A 23,612-nucleotide genomic window follows, 5' to 3' on the forward strand; every position below is an offset into this window, starting at 1 on the left:
ATTGTTTTAGTTAGGTCTTTTGGTCACAGGAGCAAAAAAGCTGACTAAAACACCTAATTTAATGGGGCATTTCAATCAATTCTGCTATGGCTGATTTCAGGTGCACCTATAGAACAGTAATTTAGCTGTGATGTATTAAAAATGACTTATGACCAGTTATCACTTGCTTATTTCACATGGATTCCATCTTCAGTCTTAATATTATGTGAGAAAAGTGCAAAACATTGTAAAAGATAAAAACAGGCCAAAACAGCCTTTAACATTTACTAAAGTGTTAAAGTTAAAAAAAGCTATATCATCTGGGCTGAGTTGGTGGTTCAGTGGTAGAGCACTTGCCTAGCACACATGAGGCACTGGATTCGATCCTCAGCACCACATAAAAATAAATAGAATAAAAAGTTATTAAAAAAAAAAGCTGTCATCTAATGAGTGTGTGAAAAAAGGTGGGGAAACTCACGTTCTTTATCATCTACACACTAGGAAGCAGAACTCAAGAACCCTGGTCACTCTGGTGGCTCCCTGAGGGCACAGATACTTTTGCTTCTACACCTTTAGGCTAATGTGGTTTCCCTAGCACCACATGGTGTCATGAAATTTAAAGATGCAACACCTTTGTGTTTAGTAAATCTTGAGAATGTTATTGTAATTTCCCTTACATTAAATATCTAGAATAGACCAATTTATAGAGACAAGTAGATTAGATGTTACCAGGGGCTGAGGGAGGAGTAGGGAGTTATTGCCTAATGAGTCGAGTTTCTCCCTGGGATAATGAGAACATTTTGGAAATAGTGGTGATGACTGCATCATAACAGTGCAAACTAATTAATGCCACCAAGCTGTACTCTTGAAATTTTAAAAATACACATATATAGATTGATCAGTATGTTTCCAATAAGAGACTTTATTTATTAGAGCAGTTTCAGGTATACACAAAAACTAAACAAAAAGCACTGACCATATACTGCCTCTCTCTCCCTCTGCCTATACAGCGTTCACTATTGTTAACATCTTGTACTGGTGTAATGTTACAATTATAAACCAATATTGACACACTATTATTAAGTACAGTACATAGTTTATGTTATATCTAATACTACAAAAAAAAAAAAAAAAAAAAACAGAAAACAAATGGATGGGAGCATGTCACAGAAATCAAGCTGAAAGAGCACCCAATGGCTAAAGCTAAAACAATTTAAGCCACAAAATAAGTGATACTGTGTAGGTTTATAATTCTAAATATGAAATAAGTACCCATGAGTCAATATAAATGGTTGAATTAGTAAATTAATAGGAAAGAAGAGGCAGATCTTCAAGAAGAAATGTGTATGGATGGATATTGCCCCTACAAGAAATGAAGCTCAGCCCTTCTGCCCCACAAAGCACATAAAGGAAAAAGAGGACATTAACAGGTCAGAACATGGCAGACACCACTGTGACCAAGGTTTATGTCAAATGTGAAGAGGGATTGACTTCATCTATATTGAGTTTTACCCAATTCATAATCCTCATCCAATCACAAGAAGCACAGCCAACAATCTCAAATCAAGGGAGGTCCCAAAAACCAACTGAGGAGTGCTCCTCCAAACTGTGAGTCAACCCCAGACCAGAGTGCAAAGGGGACACAATAAGTGAAAGCAGCATGTATCTGGGCAGCTGTTAACAGGGCCACACCACTGATATCTGAGCCACGACAAATGTCTTAATGTTATTAGGATGTTGACATGGGACAAGGGGAAGGGACCAACAGAAGCTCTCTACCATGATGCCAACTTTTCCATAAAGCAAACGTTAGACCAAAACAGAAGTTTATCCAATAGGAGACATAATGGATGTTTATCTTCTTTATTCCACTACATGTAACTATTTTATAGGTTCAGAGAATCAAAAAAGATCTGTTGCAAAGGTATGCTATCCAGTCTCTTAAGGCAGGCCTCTGATCCTAAATATAGAGATGTAGTTTGGGTTCATGTTAGCAAGTGGGAAGTTCTTAAGACATGGCCAAGGACACAAGGGAATACTGACCTACACCAGGGACCACTGTTTGCAGTCATGTGCTGTGGTCTGACATGGATGTCTCTAACATCATGTCACTCTCATTCATTTCAATTTCAAAGGTTTCTTCCAAGGAGGGTCTGGAATCTGGAGTTTTCCTGGAGTTTTCCAGTGGTGCAAGCCCCGATTCCTCTGCAGTCTGTTTTTCTACTTCAAATTCCCTGAAATCCCACGGAGGTGAAATAATGTTTTTTAGTGTCTTCATTGTATGCACATCAAAGTCATAACATTTTAATTTGTCTTTAATGTCTGCTCCTAAAAAGAAACACCACAATTAGAATGAAGAAATTTCATCACTGATTTGCCATTTCCATCAGTATACACACCGCCTCTACCATATAAGTCAAGCTGACTTCCAAGATCAGAATAGAAGGAAAAAGTCTCTTCTCCTTCTCTTTCATTTTCCACCATTTTCAAGGGAAACGCTGAGAGGATCTCTGAAAGCACATGTAATTATGGATCCCTGCCAGTGTTCACAAAGCCCCTTAAATACCAAAGAAGCCCACAAGCACCACTCTGCTTCCCTGCTATAGAGGAACTGGCTGTGTGCCTCTTGGGTAGTCATCAATCTCACTCTCTCAGAAACCTCAAAGGAAATGCATTTCCACATATCAAAACCGCAACAACAGGGCTGGGGTTGTGGCTCAGTGGTAGAGGGCTTGCCAAACACACATGGGGCACTGAGTTCAATTCTTAACACCACATAAAATAAATAAATAAACTTAAAAAAAAAAAAAAACTCAATAATACATGTTTGGACAGATCTGAGCAGATTCATGAGTTTCAATAACTTCTGACATAACTGACAATTTTAAATAGTTCAAATTAATAGCTTTTAGGATTGGGTATTTTGGCAGTTAATTACATGCAAACCTAAAAATAAAACTAGTAGTGAGTGATAACTTGGAAATCTCACTGAGACCACTTCCTGGAGAGCAGGGAGTCATCCCTCACTCATGGCACCTTCAGTCCTTGCTTAGCTCAGAGTCACAGAGGCTGCTGAGCAGCAGAACTTCGGTTCTGACCCAGCATTGTGAAGAACTGAGCTATAAGATGAACAGTGAGATGTACTTCCTCTCAGGTGCACAACTGCAAGAATTCTTACAAATGCATCTGACATAACCACCAGGCAGAAGTGCAGAACACTGCCTACTCATTCAGCCACCTGTGCTTTCACTCCCAGCTTCCCAAGACTGCAGTTCACCACGCTGATTTTCCCATCACCACCACTTAGACTTACTTACAAGTATTCAGTGCGTATGCTTTTTCAGACTGTGAAATTCTTCACGTTGCTACAAGACTCAGTTGTCTTTTTAACCGTATAGTGTTTTGCTGTCTGAGCACACCACAATTTGTTTCTCCATTCTCCCACGGCTGAACAGTTAGGTACAATCATGAGCAAGTACGGGATGAACAATCTTGCACATGGTCTCCGATCAATTCTGGCACTGTTTCAGTTGGGCTCACCCGGCAGCACAACTGCATCTGGTTACTTGTTATCCTAATGCCTTTCGATGAATCATAACCCTACATCCTCACCTTTGGACACCCCTTTCCATCGTGCCTCTGAACTTAATTATGTGACTTGTTTTAATGAGCAGGTGATAGAAGTGATGTGGCACAACTCACAAATTTTCAAGAGGTCTTGAAGCTTCAGTTCTTGTCCTTTACATCCCAGAGCCCACCACACTATCAAAAAGCCTAGGATGAAGGCCCAATAAGAGGTCTTCCACCAAAAAAAAAACAAAAACTATCCAACCACTAAGTTTTAGAGTGCCTTGTTAATGTAGCGAGAGATAACTGATAATTTTAATAGCCATGAAGTTTTCAAGGAAATTTACCCATTTCTAACTCAACCAGTAACTGATAATATACAGAGTTTCAGCTGCTCCATATAAGCATGTGTTAACTTCAGTCATCTGCAGGGTACGCAACCGTCTCTCAGGGTGTCTACTCCAGCTCCCCAGGGAGCAATGCTATGTAACTTCAGCCATCTGGAGTGTGCAATGGCTCCTTTGCTCCTCAGCTTGCAGATTTCTTGCACTCTAGAAGTAAATTCTTTGACATGTTACGTATTGTAATTCACTTCTGTGGCATGTCTTCTACTCTCTTAACCGTACTTGTAATTAATAGAAGTTCTTAATGTTATCATTCAATTTATTGTATTCTTCCCCTTAGGGCTTACATCCTATTAATACTCTGCCTACCAAGTTCTCACTAACCTCAGTGTACCTTATCTTGTAGTTTCTATACCTAAAGGAGTGCCCAGTGTAGTAGTTCCATCAGACATCCCATTACTGATTACCAAAAAAAAGTACTACATGCCACAAAAAAAAAAGTACTACATGTAGTGAATGCAAACATCCTAAGGTTACTGAAATGTAAACACTAACATTTTATTATATCCTGAAAAGGCCAAAGCCCTTCATTTCTTCATTAGAACATTCAAAGATTTTTTTTCCTCCACTGTGTGGTTCAATCAATTCTCCTGTAACACAGTGCTTCACACATGTATACAGCATTCTCAATGCAGCAAGTACTCAACTCAAAACTAATTCCCACTGCATAGCTATATGGAATTAAATGGAGCTTCCTGATGTTAATGTAGATAGAAGGGCAGAAAGATACTTAAAACCTTGGATGAGAATTCAAAACACCAAAGCAGAGATACATAACAATCTAAAACATGGAACACAGTGCCAACAAGAGCAATTACAATCTTACCGATGTAAGCTTCAGAATCACCAATGTACATTTCGATGCAATGACCAAGCATTGTAACAGAAAACGTGTCATCTCGCCTAAGACCAAGGGCCTGTCAAAAAAGATTCAGCATGGTTAAGATGTAATCCCTTCTTTTGTTTAAAAAATATTCCCTCGTTGATTCACTTCAACATATTCCAGGGACTCCATGGTTGGGATGTTGGGGGTATTGGTGCAGACACAGATCCAAGACTGAGCAGAAGTTGATGACTGCTGAGGGCACATGAGGGCCATGGAGGTTCATCACTGTTGGGTTCTTTTGCTCGAAACCACCCAAGAAGTCTCCACAGAAAGCCCTCTGAGGATACAGCATTAATTAGATAACAGAGAAATAAATTATACTCAAATACACATACTTGAAAAATATTTCAAATAAGACCAGAAAACTTACTTAGTCCAAACTTCTTACTAGCTCAGTATTCTGGTTACAACAGAGGCACTTTCATGACTTCACATAGCCTGAGAATCTCTCTTAATAACCTTTAAGCAGTAATGCTAGGCATGGTGGTGCACATCTGTAATCCCAGCAACTCAGGAGTCTGAGGCAGGAGGATGGCAAGTTCAAGGCCAGCCCCTAATCAACTCAGCAAGACCTTGTCTCAAAATAAAAAATAAAAAGGATGTGGGATGTAGCTTATTGGTAGAGCCCTTGGATTCAATCACCAGTCAAACAAAACAACACAGCTCTGAACTTATCACTGAATTTATCTTTTGAGATACTGCATGATTGCATTGCCTAATTTGACCTCTTTCTCCAAATACCATTAGTACATTGATTCTAAGGCTCACATTTTCTTAACTTTTAATGTTTCTGAACCTGGGATATCTTAAAACTGCTGGTTTCTACTGACACTGTCATCCGCCACAGCTGAGAGGCTCAAGAAAAAGAACTATGGTAGTCCTCTGAAAATCTTCTGCTGACCCAGTGGAAGGCTGAAAGGGTTGAGATTTGCAAATCATGTGGCTGAGAAATAACCCAGAGTCAATGAAAGGAGTGTACTGGCATCAGGAAACTATTCTGGGAAAATGGGAATAATGACCACCCAGTTGGAAATTAACCACTTTTTTTTTTTTTCATATATGTATTAAGATGATCCCTGATTTTAAAAAAATTAACGTCTAAATACATTCAAAAAGAATATTTTAATTATAAAAACATAAAAGTTTAATTGGCAACACTTGTCTCTGTGTGATCCTGCTTGTTCGTGGTGTCTTAGCTCTGATGGAGTAAGGTGTGTGGATTCCGTGTGATGGTTGCACAGGTTGTTTCTGTTCATCCACTGATGTGCTCTACAGAATTAAGGGTCCAAGCAGAGACGGGGCATCCCTGTCTTGAGCAGGCCCTCACTTGAGCAGACATTCTGCACTGACCTGTGAGACACCCAGATTGACCCTTATAATGATGACCCCTGGCAACAGCATGCCCCACTGTACATTTAGAAACAGTCTCACATCTCTCTCTAATTTGAACACCACATACACTTCCCTCTGCCACGAAAAGAATAAAACCTAAGACTGACTAAAAAAGTTTAAAATAGTAAAGGAATAAAACGTTGCCTAGAAAAGAAGTGGTAGATCTAAAGTTGGGTATAAACAAGACATACTGTGTGGAAATAGTCCACAGCATTTTCAAAGTTGCCCATCAGACTATGGATATAGCCTATGGCAGAGTAGGTAGATGCATTCTGGGGAATTAGCACCAATGCCTGCCGATGGTAATCCAATGCCTCTGCATATTTTCTGTTGAGAGAAGATGGGGAGGGAGAGAGGGGAAACAAAAGAAAACAATTACTGGCACAGTAAAAGTACCTCCTTTTTAAGTCCAAGATGTACCTCAATCTGTGGAGACAGACAGTGACTCTCATCTACCAAATAGCAATACAGACTGGTAACTGCCTCCACTCGTCCTTTTATGGATTAAACACCTTGAAACATTCTCCTGGCATCCCCTCTTAGCCAACCCCAAGCACCCCTTCGTGACCTGCTGTATACATTCGTTTCACCGTTTGAGGGACAACTGACTGAACCAGAACCTCATTTTGGATCCTGGCCTGTGAATTATCACAAAGAGCCTCTCATGTGACAGCAAACCTCCCATACCAGGAGATTAGACATAGCCAAGGAGTTTTGCTTTAAGGTCTAAAACTCACTCCTCAAAGTATTCTCTGGGACACTTGCCCTGTAAAGTCTTTTGGGATGGGGGAAGATTTTATGCTGAATTAAGGTTTGGAAAATGCTATAGTTTGTAATATTCTCTATTGAAATTATTACTTTGTAATGCAAAGTAAAGTCTTGAGGGAATCCTGAAATAAACTTTGTTAAATTTTGAGGCTAGAATTTCCAAGACTTATTTTAAAGAAAGAATTAATTTTTTTTATGACTCAATAAATGATAAGTTTTTATTTTTTTTAAATTTATGTTTTAGTTTTAGGTGAACATAATATCTTTATTTTACATTTATGTGGTGCTGAGGATCAAACCCAGTGCCTCATGCATGCTAGGTGAGCTGCCTCATGCATGCTAGGCAGGCACAATACCACTAAATCACAATCCCAACTCCTTAATAAATCTTTTAATCTACCAATTGTAAAAAGCCAGAATAATTGTTCAGAATTCAAAAGGGAGATATTGACTTTATTATTAATCAATGAACTGATTAATGTATTTCGTTAAGTTGTCATGGTATCAATGACTCTACAAGGTCATGGGGATTCAGAATTCCAAAAACAATTCTAATTCTCATGGAACTTAGTCTAGAAAGGGAGAGAGATCCATATCAGAGTTTAAATTATCACTGAGTGCCATTATTTCACTGCTATAAAAGCCGCATTTAAAATGTGTTCTTTCATGGGCTAGGGATGTAGCTCAGTTGGTAGAGTGTTTGCCTGGTGTGGACAAGGCCCTGGGTTCAATCCCCAGCACCACACACACACACACACACACACACACACACACACATAATAATAATAATAATAATAATAATAATAATAATAATAATAATAATAAAAATAAAATGTGTTCTTTAAAAATAACTGAAAACCTCAGAACAATAAATCTGAATTATGTAGTTAATGTAGTGAACAAAATTCACATCTTCTTAGATCCACCTTCTTCCTCTAAACTCCTGCTTTAGCTTTAAGTTTAAAACTCTCCCCCTTCTGTTTTCTACACACAAACCTGTACCTTGTCTTTGGCCCCTTGTTGCAACTTCCAAAGACCAATATTCAGTGAGTAGTTCTGAAATTAGCTTGATATTTTACCAGATGATCAAAAATTGAAATGTAAGCAGACAAATAATTTGGCAAATTTTATCTAACTCTTCCACATGCCTCCTAATTCCAGGTATGATATGAGCATTATGAAGATCTTTATTTTTTTATTATTATTTTTTTTCTCCTTTTAAATACTGATTTACTATCAGTAGCTTTTGATTCTAGCTAACTATTCAGGGCATCTGGTAGGTGGAGTGGAGAGAGAGCATTATTATTAATCACCAGAGAACACACTTAACCCGAGTATCACAATGGGAAACAGAATCACAACATGAGTCAGCTCTTCTTCCACAGAGGAATTCATTTTTTAACTGTCATTTGTTTATTCTATCATTAGGAGAACAAAGTGAAAATATGGATATGGTTTTAATTAGATCCTATTATCCCAACTCTTTTGAATTAATTTTAAATGCAAATTTTAATCTAAAAAGTAACTATTATTTGTAATTCTCAATGCTTCTAAAATAAAATTATATAAATAGAGACAAATAGCAACAGTAACTTTGAAGCTTGTTGTATCTGAGTAGTCAAGCTTAAGAAAGCTGGAGGAGCTCATGAAATAAAATGTGGAAAATGCTATTCAAAATCAAGCAAACTTTTAGTACAAAGTACATTCTGAAAATGTTCTGCTTCACTTACTTAAGTTTCCTGCAGACATGCCCCAAGTTGTTCAACAAAGGTTCCCATTTGTCAACTGTCACCTAAAACATAGCAACATCAAACCCACGAGTTACACAAGTTGCCGTTTAGCCTGATTTGTTTGCACTGAAACATTTCCCATCTCTGGGCTTTCTGGTGTGCTTCTACTGCCACACCAGGCAAGAGGATGTGCTGGTTTCTGGGCCTGTCTCCCTGACTAGAGGAGACTTCCTAAGGACTCCTTAGTACTTATAATTCTGCCAGAGCCCATCCATGCTGATGGAGCTCAAACTGTACACTTGCAGACCAGGGCTCTCTCTGAAACACGGATCTTTATGGTCATCTATCTGCTAGGTGTTTCCACTTAGAAATGTTAAACAAGCTCTAAATTAAGTGTGCCACACTAATTCATCTCTCCAGCCATTCCAGCTCCCTAACCCTAGCCAAGTACCCCATCAGTCAGTTCCTGGGTACGAGATCATTCCAACCTTCCAAGACTCCAGGGCTTGTTCATTCTCCTTTTGGGGTATAGCTTCAACCCTGTAACCCTCAACTTCCCATTAGCAAAAATCTGGCCTGGGCCCCCATCCTACAAGCCTGACCCCTGGTGTTCTAACTCTCCTAGGATAAGGTGGACTCTAACAGTGTTTTCAAGGCTGATTTTAATGACTCAGATTTAAGCTTTCTGCCCCGCTTCTTGACATTCTCTGTGAACTCAAAACCCAAGCCACACTTGAATCAGCTCCCATCTTTGTACATGTTGTTCTCTTCCTGAAATACCTTCCCCTCATTTCTGCCTGGCTGAGATCTGGTCACCTTCAAGACAGGTGTGTGACACACCCAAAGGCCTTCCTGACCACTTCAGTTCAGAGTGAGCTTCGTCCAACTGAGCATTTTATTTCAGCACTTCTAGTGAGCTTCCAGATGATGCTGGTGCTGCTGGGTCAGTATGAATAGTAAGGCACTGTCTGAAAACTGCTATGTGGTAAATGGCACCCTGTATTAACAAAAACACTTAGGATAATCCAGAGCCACCCAAAACTCAGCTGAGGAAGAGTCTGCCTTATATACACCCATGCACAAACACAAGGAAATGTACTGTTGATGAGTTTAGATGGTAATAGATAAAACAAGAGAACCTGGGTCTAGGGGTAGAGATTGCCACCACAGGAGGTCTGCAGAGCTGTCAATCACAGAAGATAAAAGCAAATGTAAAGTCTATGGGCACATGTGCATAAGCACAGAGTGAATTGGGACGTGAAAATCAGAACAGAATAACACAAGATATAAATGAAAGGGACTGGGAAGAGCAGCAACATGCACAAGTTTATGTCTAGAAGTGTTAGTATTTTAAATACTGCCAGTGCACAAACAGCCTTGCTATTTGGAGTGTTTGTTCATTAGCACTAATTCCTTTTTTTTAGTTGTTGATAGACCTTTATTTATTTATATGTGGTGCTGAGAATCGAACCCAGTGCCTCACACATGCCAGGCAAGTGTGCTACTGCTGAGCCACAGCTGCAGTCCACAGCACTAATTCTTTCTATTTTATTTTTTAAAATTTCTTAGTTGTAGTTGGACACAATACCTTTATTTTACTTAAAATTTTTTATGTGATGCTGAGGATTGAACCCAGGGCCTCGCCCACATGAGGCAAACACTCTACCACTGAGCCACAACCCCAGCCCTAGCACTAATTCTTAAGGGGCATCTTTCACACACTAGAACCATGGAATGAACTACATATACAGTCAGCACATAGTGTGGGACAGTGACAAGTGGTCTACATTTGAAAGACAACTGGCCCTGTAGAAGATCTGCTGATAACCCACTTAATGATAGGCTCTTTCAAGCTCTAGAGGAGGATTGTGTTAGATGCTTTATGGTGGTCACTAACCACCTAAAATGTCCAATTTCATATATTCTTCTCATATGTTCCAATTGTTCCTACATGTTACAGCCAGGGCCACATCTGACCATGAATCAGAAATACACTCATTTTGTACAACATGATAAAACAGTTGCCTGACAACTTGCACATTATTGAGCTATTTGTCACAACGGGTATCAGGTTACTTTCTTCCAGTGTCCCTATTATCTTCCTCATTCAACAGTAGCCACGCTCAAGGGTGTGGACATGTGTATTTACAGGTATTTTATAGAATACCTCATTCCCAATTGCTTTAATTTTTTCCAAAGCATCCAGAAACCATTTTTCTGCTGTTTTCCATCTAAAACAGAGAGGAGAAAAAAAGATTATAGGTTATTCAAAACTAACAGGTCTGACCATTTTAAGAAAAATTTGAGTATTTCTTTCTAATAGTGCTGAAATGAAGCAGAGTAAATTACTGGAATCAACTAGTTTATTTCGGAGTTTAAGTCAGCTAAATGGCTAATCTTAACAGCATCCATATCACAGAGCCTGTGATTTGGTAAACAGAACTGATTTATCTTGCTTCAGGGTATTTAGGTTCCTGTAAACCTCTGGTCACAATTTTTCATCACCTGCTCCACACGTGTTTCTGTTTAACACGTATTGTCAATCCACTGACACTGAACTCATAGTCAACAGAACGGCCACACAGGCTTGAATGAAGTTCACTTAGCAGCATGTCTCCCCTGAGCCACATCACAGCTACCTGAGCTTCAAACACAGTGCTAAGCTTGGGGATCATTTTGAACAGTAAAAGCACCAAAGGCGGGGGGGGGGGCCACAAAATGTGAGAAATGTGACACTTAACAGATCCAAGGCCCCTGGTTTATAGTGTGAGCCAAGTGTGGCCCTGTGCAAGGTTAGCCAGCAACTGCACTCTGAGGACTCCAGTCTCTCCCACCCTGTGTGTACAAAAAGACTGAAAGCACTTCAAATTGGTTTTGGGGTAATGGGTGAATCTTAGTAGACCAATTTGTAGGAAGTGAATTCGCAAATACTGAAAACAGACTGCATTATATTATTATTATGTATTTTAAAAGCCTCAAACTTTCTTCTAAGTTTACCCCAATTTTTAGATTTTAGAACATATATATGCCATAAACAGAACTGATGTTCTAGATTTATTCTCTGTAAATTTATAATCTCATGCAAAGAAATCACCAAATCACTTATTCTACAAATATCCAAAGCTATAGAAAACGGTCAATTGACCAAGAAACCAGAAACTGGGTCATTCCAATTTATTTTATTATTAGTAACTAAAAATGAATTTTTGTTCAAAAATTGCAGAAAAACTTCCCCAAACAAATGAATCCAACTCCTAACTGACAGAGATCACTAGGACCCTGCCAAGCCTCTGGGCTACAACATGGCATCAGAATTCATGACAGCCCAATCAAAGGAGGTTCAACCCATAGGTCTATGTTCTAAGGAAAACCAAGATTAAGAAAGAGTTTGTTTTCTTCCTTAGCTAGGTACCTCCATCTCCTAAAACACTACAAGTAAAGACCAAGACCTAATGAAGAGGTACCCTGTCAGCTGGACTCAGAGACAGCACAGGGCCAGGTCTCCCAGTACTTACTCTCCATTCTGAAATGCAACTACCCCAACCTCGTGGATGACAAAAGGATCTTCTGGTGCAATGCTGAGAGCTTGGCCAAAGAATCTTTCAGCCAGTTTGGAGTTGTTGGTCAGTCCATATTCAAGTCCAATATACAGCATTGGCAAGTGACACCTAAAAATGTCAGAGAAGCCACATGTTCAATCAACACTCCAAACTGTAATTCAGCAAAAATCAGTCAACTTCATATACTATCTGCACAATAGGTCAAAAAAAAAAAAAAGTTACTTTTGTCTAACTCTTAACTATTAATGAATACCTAATGGCCTTTTAGACTATTTAGCTGCCACTTCTAGAATCTATCACCAACGTATTCATCTTTATTTTTCATTACTCCACAGTAAAAAGACAAAAACAAAAAAAAACTTCAGAAAAGAAGAACTGGGGCCCCTGGCCTGTGTGAAGCCCACTCACACTCTGACAGTGCTTCTACTTCTCCATGTTCTACTCAGTACCATGTTCCTTCTGAGGCAGTCAAGTTCCACACTTTCTGAAGCCACCTGGCTCTCCCAGACTAGGCAGTTCTCCCTTCGGTGCACTGCCAGCACAATCAGTTCTCAGTGGTTCTAGTAGGAGAGTTCTGAACCACATCTTCTGGGTGAATTCAACTGTCTCATACTAAGACAGTTCTAGGCAGTCAGTACTAAATTGTCTCAACAGATTGGCATCTGTCCACACTATCTGGTCTGCAGTGACTGCAATACGATGATCTTTCTTCGAAGATGATCTGCATCACTACATCATGACTGGCTGTCTGCCATGTGCATTGGTACCATCTAGTGCTAAGTGCAAACCTTCATCTGCAGAAGGGTCATGAAGTGCCCTTTCAAGTAATCACCTGGAAGAAAACACTTTCAGAATGGCCCATAAGGGACCTCCAAAGTCTACTCTCCCATAACAGCAACAAGAACTCTGTCAAATACATTGTCAAAATCAATGTTTTTCAGAACTGTGTAAGTTGAGCCAGGGCTTACAACAACCTGAGGAGCATACATTTAAGAACATAGCTGGCTTTTGGTAAGAACAACATACAGTGTCTTGATCTGTCCTGTTCCTACCTCCTCCCCCAGCTTCCCACCACTGGAACAGCAGCAGCAATGGCTACTGGAGAGGGCAGGAGTGTGGAGACACTGCAACAATTCAGAGGACTGCTGTTGTTGGACCTGCCTGACAGTCCCTAGAAAAGGCCCATTCATACCCCATTTTATATGACCTCAGAGCTCACTGAAAAAGCATTATCCCTGGGGTGCTTGCCAAAAATCAGCAGCAATTAGACACCACCACAGCTGCCTGAAGCAGCTACCCCAGTTTGGCAAACAAGTGGAAGGCCAAAAGGTTGAAAGGAAATCTGGGTGTAGATGTCTATGAGGACAGAGTCTGGGGGATTCCGGCCACACACATGAGCTCTCCACACATAAAGGAGAGGTCTGAGAAGGCTCCAGTCTCACATCTCTGCCTGAACTCAAGGCTCTGTGAACAAAGGAAACAAAGGCTAAGGCAGAGCCGTCAATTGCCAGAGTGTTGATGGTGTGTCCCAGCAAGTACAGACGCTGGGACAGGGGCGAAGTCCTCAAGTTACTGAACAGAGTTCTGGAGTCACTGAGAAGTCCTGGGGTGAGGTGGGGAATCTGATTTTCACAACTGCCACATTATATAATTGTCAACAAAAATAAGGAGATATATAAAGAAACATGAAAAAAATGATCTATATACAGGGGGGAAAAAGCAGTCAACAGAAAAAGTCCTGGAAGAAGCCCAGAAGTGGCCCCAAAAGACAAGTACCTTAAAATAACCTGTTCAAAGTTTGCATTTTTTTTTCCCAGTGCTGGTTATCCCATGGCCTCATGCATGTTAGGCTGGCACTTTACCACTGAGCTACATCCCCTTTAAATAAGCTATTTTAAACATTCAAAGAACTTGAGAAGTTTATTTCTACAAAATTAAAGTATAAGAACAATGTCTTACCAGAGAATAAAAATAAATTATAAAGAAGAACCAAGTAATAAGTCTGATATAGAAAAGTACAATAGATGAAATTAAAAATTCACTTAAAGGGTTTAAAAGCGGATCTAAAGAGAGAAAAGAAAGAACCAATAAATAATCATGGTAACAAATGTATAACTGAGAGATTCCATTACTAGAGAACTTATCCTACAAGAAATGCTAAAGGCAGTTCCTTCAGACTAGCAGGAAAGAACACTAGATAGCAATTCAAACCCACACAAAACAGGTAACAGTCCAGCAAAAGTAACTACATTGGTAAATACAGACAAATGTAAAGGTATTTTTATTTGTAACTCTTTTTTTCTGATTAAAGGACAACTGAGTAAAACAGTAATTATGTATCTGTGCCAGGTTTATAATGTATGACAATAATAGCACGTAGGAGACAGGAAGAGTAAAGTTTTGGTATCCTACTAAAATTAAGTTGGTAATAATCCAAATGAAATTGTTTTAAGACGTTAATTATCATCTCTGAGATAATCACTAAGAAAATAACATAGAAATATAGAAGGAAAAAACAAAATGGTTATCTATGAAGTATTTAGCACAAAAGGTGGCAGTAATGAGAAACAGGATCAAAAAAGATACACGTAAGTCCTGCCTTATCAGTAACGTATGAAACACAAATGGACTACTCCAATCAAAAGGCAGAGATTGGATAAAAAAAATACGATCTAACTATATGAAATATATTTTAGATTCAAAGACATAAACAAGTTGAAATTAAAAATGGAAAAAAAAAACATGATAACACAAAGGAGAGCTGGTGTGACTACACCAACATCAGACAAGAGAGACAAAGATGAAACTGTCAGACACAGGGAAGGACATTCTACAATGATGAAAGGCTCAATGCAGCCAGAAAATACAGTTGTACACCAGCTACTAAGAGGGACTCAGAACTCATAGAGTCAAAACTGCCAGAATCAAAGGAATAAACACAATTTAGCAACAAGAGCTGAAAATTTAATATCCTGTTACAATAAAGGACAGAATTAACTAGGTACAGGAGCAACAAGAAAACAAGGGTTCCAAAAACACTAAAAAGATTAGAACAGGTGCCCACAAAACACTCCACCCAACAAAAGCAGAATTCTCAAGCCCACCTGGCACCATCTCTAGAATGAACCATATGTTAGCTCATAGGGAAAGGACTGAGACCCCACAAAAACATTCTTCAGACACAGTGGAATTGAGTGAGAAATCAGTAACAAAAGGAAATTTGGGAAATTCACAACATGTGGAAACTAAACTCATAAACAATTAGGCAAAAAGCATATATGTTTTATGTTTAGCAAGAAAAGGCAGTAATAGTTTATGTCCCCATGGAGGGATATAACAAGCATCCTTATCAAATTTAGTGTGACTATAAAAACTAAGGACAATAAATAAGCTGGAAGTAGAACTAAATGTCAAAAGGTAGATCAAACTTATCAAAATGAAATTCAGTATAAATAAATATATGATCCCATCTGTGGACTCTATAAGCAAAAAAGGTAGCTAATTTCATTGAGTCCCTTTTATGTGTAAGACACTGTTCAAAGTCTTTAGTTGGTATTATTCTCAATCACTTCTCACAATAAACCAGGAAGTTTTGCTATTATTCCTATTTTTCACCAGGTTAAGTAATTTGCCCACTACCACATGTCACCAAACTGAAGAACTGGGAAAGAGTCCAGGCAGTCTGACCGCAGACCAGCCCTCTGCACAGCTGTCCGCACAGGGATGGAGTCACTGGTCAATGGAAACCATCCATACAAAAGCACTTTACAAGGAGTAACCAATGGCAAGGCCAAAGGATTAATGAGAAAAACAGACATACTCTACTTCTCAAAGTACATATTCTTAGGGTACTTTTACAGCAGTTGATATCAATACCTGTATGTATAATATTGACATAAACCTAGAATACTGGCAAATAAAGTCCTGCATGACCAACGGAGCCTCATCAAATAACTTTTGGTAACAGATAAGACACAATAGTAATTTTCACATGAACATTTTCACTCTTACATGAACCATGAAAAGGGCTTTAGCCCTTAGCCTAATTTCCTACTTCCTCATGCACTACATAAGCTACTGGGCAAACTCACTACACTACCTTCTTTCCCCCTCCATTTTCAGTTATTTTACAACCAAACTATTAGACAAGAAGCATATATGTTTTTTGTTTATCAAGAATCGGCAGTAATCGTACTAACAAATTTCACTTCATGGTTAGCAAATAACTAATGGAGTTTAATCAGCTTGCTCTGCCTTACCCTTTCATCAGCTGTGCTGCTGTAAAGTAAGCAGCCATTGCTTGGTCATGCTCACTTTCCACTGCAAACGAATGCCCATAGGCTATCCATGCAGGCCCATACGTCTTCTCCAGCGTTGTGGCTTTACTAAAACAAAAGCATTCATTGCAGTAATAATATTTACTTTTAAACTTTAAGTTTCATATGAATAAACAGCCTCAAAGATATTGACTAATAACATTAATTGAATAAATGAATCATCAACATATTAAATATTAATGTAACGTTTGTGTTAATGCATCTGACCAAAACAACATTTAACAGTACAACGAAAATTTTAAGAAATTTTAGGAGACATCTACCTCTTTTTAAAAAGGCGCTGTGGCTGAACCCATTAGTATTCTGCATATGACTAAAAGCATTATCTTACCCAGGAGCCCATTTTGTGCGGGCAGCAGCAGCCATCAAACAAGGACCTGTTCTGTGCCAGACACCTCCCTGATGTCTCAGATGCATTGTCTCATCCTAACAACTTGCAAGACAAACTAATTACATTTTAAAGACATCTGTATTGAGGCATGAGAGATTAAGTGATCTCCTGTGGTGGGAAGAGATTCACCACAGGCTCTAGAGTGGACTGGACTATATGTAATTAGTCTTCAATTAGTGAACATGGTAATGGTTAACAGAAAGAACATATCACAAAACATGGAAAGTGATCTTTTCTCTCTCTAGCATTTTATTTTCTATGCCTTCTTTCACCCAAATTTCCATTTCCAGTACAGTCATTCATGGAATCACACACTAAATTAAAGAAGCACAGTCCAAAAGACCTTTCACAACTGACCGCCTCAATACACTTGGGCTTTTCTCAAGTACTGAACACAACCAGAGAACGCTTCCTGTTTCATTCTGAGTGCAAGGTGCTTTCAATCTGGCATGTAAGTACTACATTATTCCCACTTTTAGAGAAGATTCAGAGAAAGTGACTTTTCCCAGGAATTATGGCTGGTAAATCATAGACCTTGGATTAGAATTCTAGATTATAAACAAGCTCTTTTCCTTGGATGTCCTTTTCTATTTTGTGTGCAGAGGGAATCACAGGAATTATTGCACTTGAAGTCTTTGTAAAAAACTATTCTTATCACCCTAGGCATTTCTCTACATTTACACAATCTGGTTAAGATTATGTATTATTGGGTGTTTATGTATGATTGGGTGGCATGCTTTTCCTTAAGCCAAATGCACAGTTGATCCTTAACAGGAAGCTGTTCACTCTGCCAAGAATTCTGTTTTATAGTCTCACTTGGTGACCCTAACCTCACATAAAGTTTTGTGTAATTTCACCGCCATTGGTGAAAGGTTAATGATATCCCTGTAAATGAAAAATAAAACCTTTCAAACTGTTATTCTGTAATGTTTCCTATTATTTCTTGCTTATAAATAAAATATTTTTTCCTTTCACATTGCTTTTAAGTACTTATTATTTACAGCATTAAAGCATATGATATGAGCAAGAAATCTCTTCCTAGGGTTGACTACAGAAGGAAGAAAAAAATGCATACCTGAGGTATCTTCTGGCATGTTCATTTTTATGACCCACCATGAGATAATAACATCCCACTGCAAACCAAGAAACCTAAAAAGTTCAATATTTACCATGACCAAAGATGCTTAACTTGAACTACAACCCTAACAAGCTAAGCTAGACAGGAGGTAGATCAGATGTTCCAATTCAAATTACAAGTTTATCTAATACAGTCTATCTATTGAGGTCCTAGAGAAGGGATTATTAACTCCATGGTGTTTCTCAGATGGCTGCCCCAGAAGACAAGGTGCCTAAGGACACCAGCCTGTTGAATCCTGGCTTGTCCCTGGCTCTCACTGCAGAGTTCTGACTCTTCATTAGCTGATTCTCCTGCACTAAGAGTTCCAGTTTACTGAGGTAGGGACAGATTCTTGTCTTGTCTGAGACAGACCATGATTCCTGGCTTCTGTTTTTAATGACATAGTTCCAAATTCCACTTTCCATTCCTAGTATTCCATTCTGATCCACTGCAGTTTGGAAGACACACTGATTCAATCAGTGCACATCTCAGTACACCGTCTCACACAGACAATTTGAGAAAGCTACCAATCAATTACATCCCTTAGGAAAGGCAGATATGTGATTGGCATGAGCCATATTTTATATTTTTCTACATACTATTTTAAAATAACAAATGTATAATTTCTATAATTAGAAAAAAAAGGTTTTTGTTTTAAGGTTATTGCTCTGGTATAATTAGAAAATCTCTTCATGGAGTGAAGAAATCAATGCTGCTAAATCTTATGTACTAGGAGATTGGCCCCAATGATTTAAATATTACTTGCTTGTACTTAAACTACTGTCTAAATACTAGTTAAGTATTTTCTTAAAATTCAGGTAAGAAAAAAAGATATTACTTACAGGATTACTAGGATATAAATCCACCAGTTTGTGAGAAAGGTAGAAAAGTTCTATATTTGGGAAATGGGAAATGAAAAAAAAAATTCAATTATTCACAAAAAATACAATTTAAGATTTGACCTTTATCCTAGTCACTACCCTTCTCATAGTAAGAATCTCATACCTTCCCTTCCTCTGAGTATAAAATCCATTTAAATGATGGTAAAGAGATCCCACCTGGCAGACACATCCTCCCCAGTCCCACAGAGGACACTGAACACCTGCTGAGTGCTTGGAAAACTAGGTGGAGGGCATGGGGTGGGCGATGTGGGAACAGAAGCCCTGAGTAAAAGCACTCCAGGAGTGGCCAAGGTTCCTTCAAAGCACCATGCCTACCCTAGAACCCTGCAACTCTTAAGTCCCAGGCTACTGCCAAACCATCAGCAATAGAGTACTTTCTCTTGACAAACATGCCAGTCCTTACATCTCATGCAGGCATGCCCTACATGCAGACTTTAGATTTGGTAGTTTACAAGCTTCTAAGGGATGTGATGCTGCTGGTCCATGGACCAGAGAGAAGCAGGGGTTTAGAACTAGGATGTTTTTAGGTTTTCTTGCTCCCTGAGAGACTTAATACTGAGTTTTAAAGATGCAAGGGCAATTATTGCTCAAACACAACTAAATGTTCCTGAAATTAAAAGTGGAAAACCCAAGTAAAAACTATGCTCCCTTCCAAATTCTAAATAGTTAACAATTCTTGCCCTAACCTTTTTCTTAAATTTAAGAATTACATGGAATTTTTTTCTTTCTTTTTTTTTTTTTTTTGGTGGTACTAAGGATTGAACCCAGGAGCATTCTGCCTGAACTACATCCCCCAGACCTTTTCAAAATTTTGGGACAGGGTCTCAAAAGGTTGCTGAGGTTGGCCTAGAACTTGTGATCCTCCTGCTTTACCCTCTCAAATCACTGGGATTACAGGCATTGGCAAACACACCCAGCAAGAATTATCTTCATTAAAAAGAAAATTCATACCGTTTGCTTTATTCAGCTCCACAAGAGTTCCTATATGTACAGGTAAACAGTTTGCATGGAAAGGATCTTTTTCCATTACTCTGAAAGTTAAAGCAACGCATCAGAAGTGTACATGAGAAAGGTAGAAAAGTTCTATATTAGGGAAATGGAAAAAAAAGTTTAATTATTCATAAAAATACAGTTTAAGATCTGACCTTTACCCTAGTCACTACCCTTCCAAATCAATTAAAATCTCTTCTCATAGCAAGGATCTTGTACCTTCCCTTCTTCTAAGAACAAAATCCATTTAAATGATGGTACAGAGTGGTACATGACAGAACTCATCATAACTGGCTATGTTTAATTATTAAACATCATACATGATACTGTAGGCTACAATGCAGCAATGATCAGGTTATAAAGCAAAGAGAAAATTCTGGTGAATTTGGTAGGAATAAAAACAAATATTATCACATTCATTTATTTTAAGTGAATAGCATCTCAATACATAAATTCTCCAACTATTTAAAGGCTTACAAGTTTAAACCATTAAATAGATCGCAGGTATTTGCTAATTAAATTTCTGATTCCAAGAATTTTAAACAACCCAAAGACCCTCAAAATAATAGAATACAATCTAGCTAAAAGACAAGTCTGATTTGGCATACTGGAAAACTGGTGTGTGGGGGAGATGACTTAGCTAATGAGTATGCCAGACATCATAGAACACCCAGGACAGTATTAGACTTTTTCTTTCTTTTTTTTTTTTTTTTCCAGTGCTGTACACCAAATCAAGACCTGGTACATGCTAAGCCAACACTCTACCACTAAGCTATAGCCCCAACTCTAGTCTCTAACAGTATTTTATGAAATTACGTGTCACGTCAAAATTGTACTTCCAAACTATAAAAACTATCAAGATTGGGAAGATAGAAATGTATGTTTCTCCAAAGTTATTATAATATGCCTACAAATGTGAAAAAACTTGGCTATAAATTGCTCTTTTAAAAGCAGCAGCCTATTCAGAATTATTCAAAGGTAACTTAAACCATCATCTAGTTTGAGATTACTCAGGGAAAACCTCTTTGAATTACGTAGATGTGAACTAAACTTCAGGTTCAAACACAAAAACAGTGAGCATACTTACGCAGAAGTAAGTTTGTAGCACATCTTAAAATCACAGTTATAATAATGTCTCTCAGCTAAAGACACTACCACATCTAGATTCTCTTGTAATCCATTAACCGACTCCGGGATGACAGTTTCACTGGGCTTATTATACTGGAACAGAGAAATATAAAGATAAACTCAATGAATAATAACAAATCAAAAGGAAGACTTACTCTGTGTTTGGCCCAAGTGGTTAAAACAATTACACAGGACATACGTGAGCCCCTAAAAACTTCAAGTTTCATCAGCACTCCTCACAATCAGTTTAATTCTCTTCTCAATTTAATCAAAAGAGTTCCACAATAGGCAGCATATCACAGAGATTCAGAAAGAATAAGAAAAAAATCTGCTTTTTCATGCACTAATTCAAACTTTTAGAATAAGGAGTCCTTGGGAGAAAGACATTTTGAAAGCTTATTTAGGAATCCTACCAAATAGTTAAAATAATCTAATTCTTCTTGTAAATGTGCTAACTTGATAAAAAATTTTAACAATTTAAATAATAAGGAATAAAGGTCAAATTTAATGAAATGAAATTTACATAAACAAATGCTGCATTTTTCCTTACCTTTTTTAATTTGTTCTCAAACAGAAAACGCAGCAATTCCTGTTCTTCTGTACAGAGCTTGCTAAGAGGTAGTGACTCAAGAAGTTCTTTTTCTTAAAAATGATGAGAAACAAAAAAAGATGTCCTCATAATATGAGAAAAAAAGGTTAATAACTACAAATACTCTTTTATAATTCTTGGTCTAAATAAATCAACTCAAGAGAAAATAGAAAGATCAAAATGTACCAGAGAAAGCTGAGACAGTGGTTCCCAGGCCTAGGAGACATAGATCAACTGAGGGCTAGGGCCCGGAGGCATCCAGAGGGGTGCAGTCAGCGGCCACGTGGAGTGCCTTGGGTTCAACACTACTGATGCTTGTGGACCATTCTGTTGGGAGGCATCCTATGCACTGCAGTTTGGCAGCATCTCTGGCCGTTACCCACAGATGCCAACAGAATCCTTCCTCCATACTACATGCCCCAAGTTATGACAACCAAAGTCTCCAGACACAACCCTAGCAATTGAGAACCACTTCAACAACCCCATTTCCTGTTTCCTTGACTGTCCACCTTGCATCACTACCAATACACCTGGTCAGAGGCTCTTGGTCCCTGTGGTACATTAGGGTCAACTACAAGCTTTAAACCATCTGATGTGAGAGCCCTACCTCCAGAGGTTCTGACCAAACTGGTCTGAAGCCGGGACCCAGGCACTGATGTTATTAAAGCTTCTTGGGAATTTACAGTGCAGCCAGGCTGAGAATCACTGAATCAGACATCGAAATCCTGGTTTATATTATCTCAAATTGCTTCTCAAAAATATGACCTTGTGATGTCCAGTCTCTCAAGATTCTGACAGCAACAGGCACTGCACGATATTGCATTTTGCAACATGCTTCATGTTTGAAGACCTTAAGAAAGTCAGTAGGTCTATTAAAACCTGTAGACAGCCTGCTCTTGATTATATAGATTTAAGAGAAGACAATCCAAACAGTATTAATTGTGCTAAACATAAAAACACCCATGTTTCCAAACCTTCTTGTGCTGTCAGCATGTGGTGTGATGTTAAAAGATCAAAGGCTTCAAAACAGTACACATCAAGCTTCAAAGCTTCTTTGTAACTGTAGGTAGCTAGAGTTCGGTTATCTAGAGCATCGTAGATTTTCCCTCGTAGAAGACAAATAGAACTCTTTATCTGGTAGAAAAATATGATATGTACATACTAAGTCAGAACTTTTAAATAAGGATTCAACTCATCCCAACTCTCAAAGCATAGTGTGAACTAACAGACACATGAAGACTAAGAGTTTCTTTCATCTGTCTTCCCTGGGCTCTGATCACTTTATTCAATAAATCTTTATAACTAATGTAAATAGCAAAGCTATTAGGTATATTACTTGTTTTACCCCAAATATTGCAATGACTTAGAGATAGCAGGCTGTATGTGTGTAAAATCCAACTGTAAGACAAACAATAATTTGAGATAGATCCTAATGAGAGGATCTTGGTGAGTCTTAGTAATTGGCAGCAAGGCAGCCCATAGTCCCAGTGGTCAAAGGCATGGACTGCTGGAGCCCACAGACCTCAGTTCACTTTCCAGCCCTGAAACTTGTGTGTGATCCTGGATAATAATTAACTGGGCTTGGTCTCACTTGTAAAAAGGAGAAAATGCCATGTATGGTGCTGGCTACCTTGTGACCATCAACAGGATGTAGAATCTGACTCGCATTCCAGACCTGAGCCTCAAGAAACACATAACCAAGCTCAAAGATGCTCCAGAGATGAGCAGCAAAAATGATCAAGAAGATGGAGAAAATTCATAGACCAAAATTTAAAAATTAACAGACATGCTTAATTTAGTCCCTAAATTAAGCAGTGTCCTATGATGTGTTAAAAAAAAAAAAAATTTGCTTTTTTGTGTGTGTGGGTGGGG

At 38.5% G+C, this 23,612-nt stretch overlaps 1 protein-coding gene across 5 annotated transcripts in view; it reads right to left on the bottom strand.

The window, feature by feature from the left end:
- Positions 1-881: 881 nt before the first annotated feature.
- The window catches only part of Cdc16 (cell division cycle 16), a 27,264-nt gene continuing 4,533 nt past the window's right edge, over positions 882-23,612 (bottom strand). For 2 of the 5 annotated variants that reach the window (XM_015484040.1, XM_048800567.1), the window contains exons 6-18: positions 22,715-22,874; positions 21,702-21,793; positions 21,111-21,244; positions 19,985-20,064; positions 18,974-19,023; positions 18,090-18,163; positions 16,546-16,671; positions 12,242-12,394; positions 10,894-10,957; positions 8,727-8,788; positions 6,420-6,555; positions 4,777-4,867; positions 882-2,307 (exon numbers count right to left, since the gene is read on the bottom strand). In XM_015484040.1, the coding sequence (XP_015339526.1) occupies positions 2,048-2,307; positions 4,777-4,867; positions 6,420-6,555; positions 8,727-8,788; positions 10,894-10,957; positions 12,242-12,394; positions 16,546-16,671; positions 18,090-18,163; positions 18,974-19,023; positions 19,985-20,064; positions 21,111-21,244; positions 21,702-21,793; positions 22,715-22,874 (1,482 nt within the window). In that variant the 3' untranslated portion in view covers positions 882-2,047. Of the gene's footprint in view, positions 2,308-4,776; positions 5,114-6,419; positions 6,556-8,726; positions 8,789-10,893; positions 10,958-12,241; positions 12,395-16,545; positions 16,672-18,089; positions 18,164-18,973; positions 19,024-19,984; positions 20,065-21,110; positions 21,245-21,701; positions 21,794-22,714; positions 22,875-23,612 lie in introns of all 5 variants that reach the window. The other 3 variants (XM_048800566.1, XR_007346594.1, XM_048800565.1) reach the window with 3 other exon arrangements.

The sequence above is a fragment of the Marmota marmota genome, unplaced genomic scaffold (assembly GCF_001458135.2).
Source record: "Marmota marmota marmota unplaced genomic scaffold, marMar, whole genome shotgun sequence".
Lineage (NCBI taxonomy): Eukaryota > Metazoa > Chordata > Mammalia > Rodentia > Sciuridae > Marmota > Marmota marmota.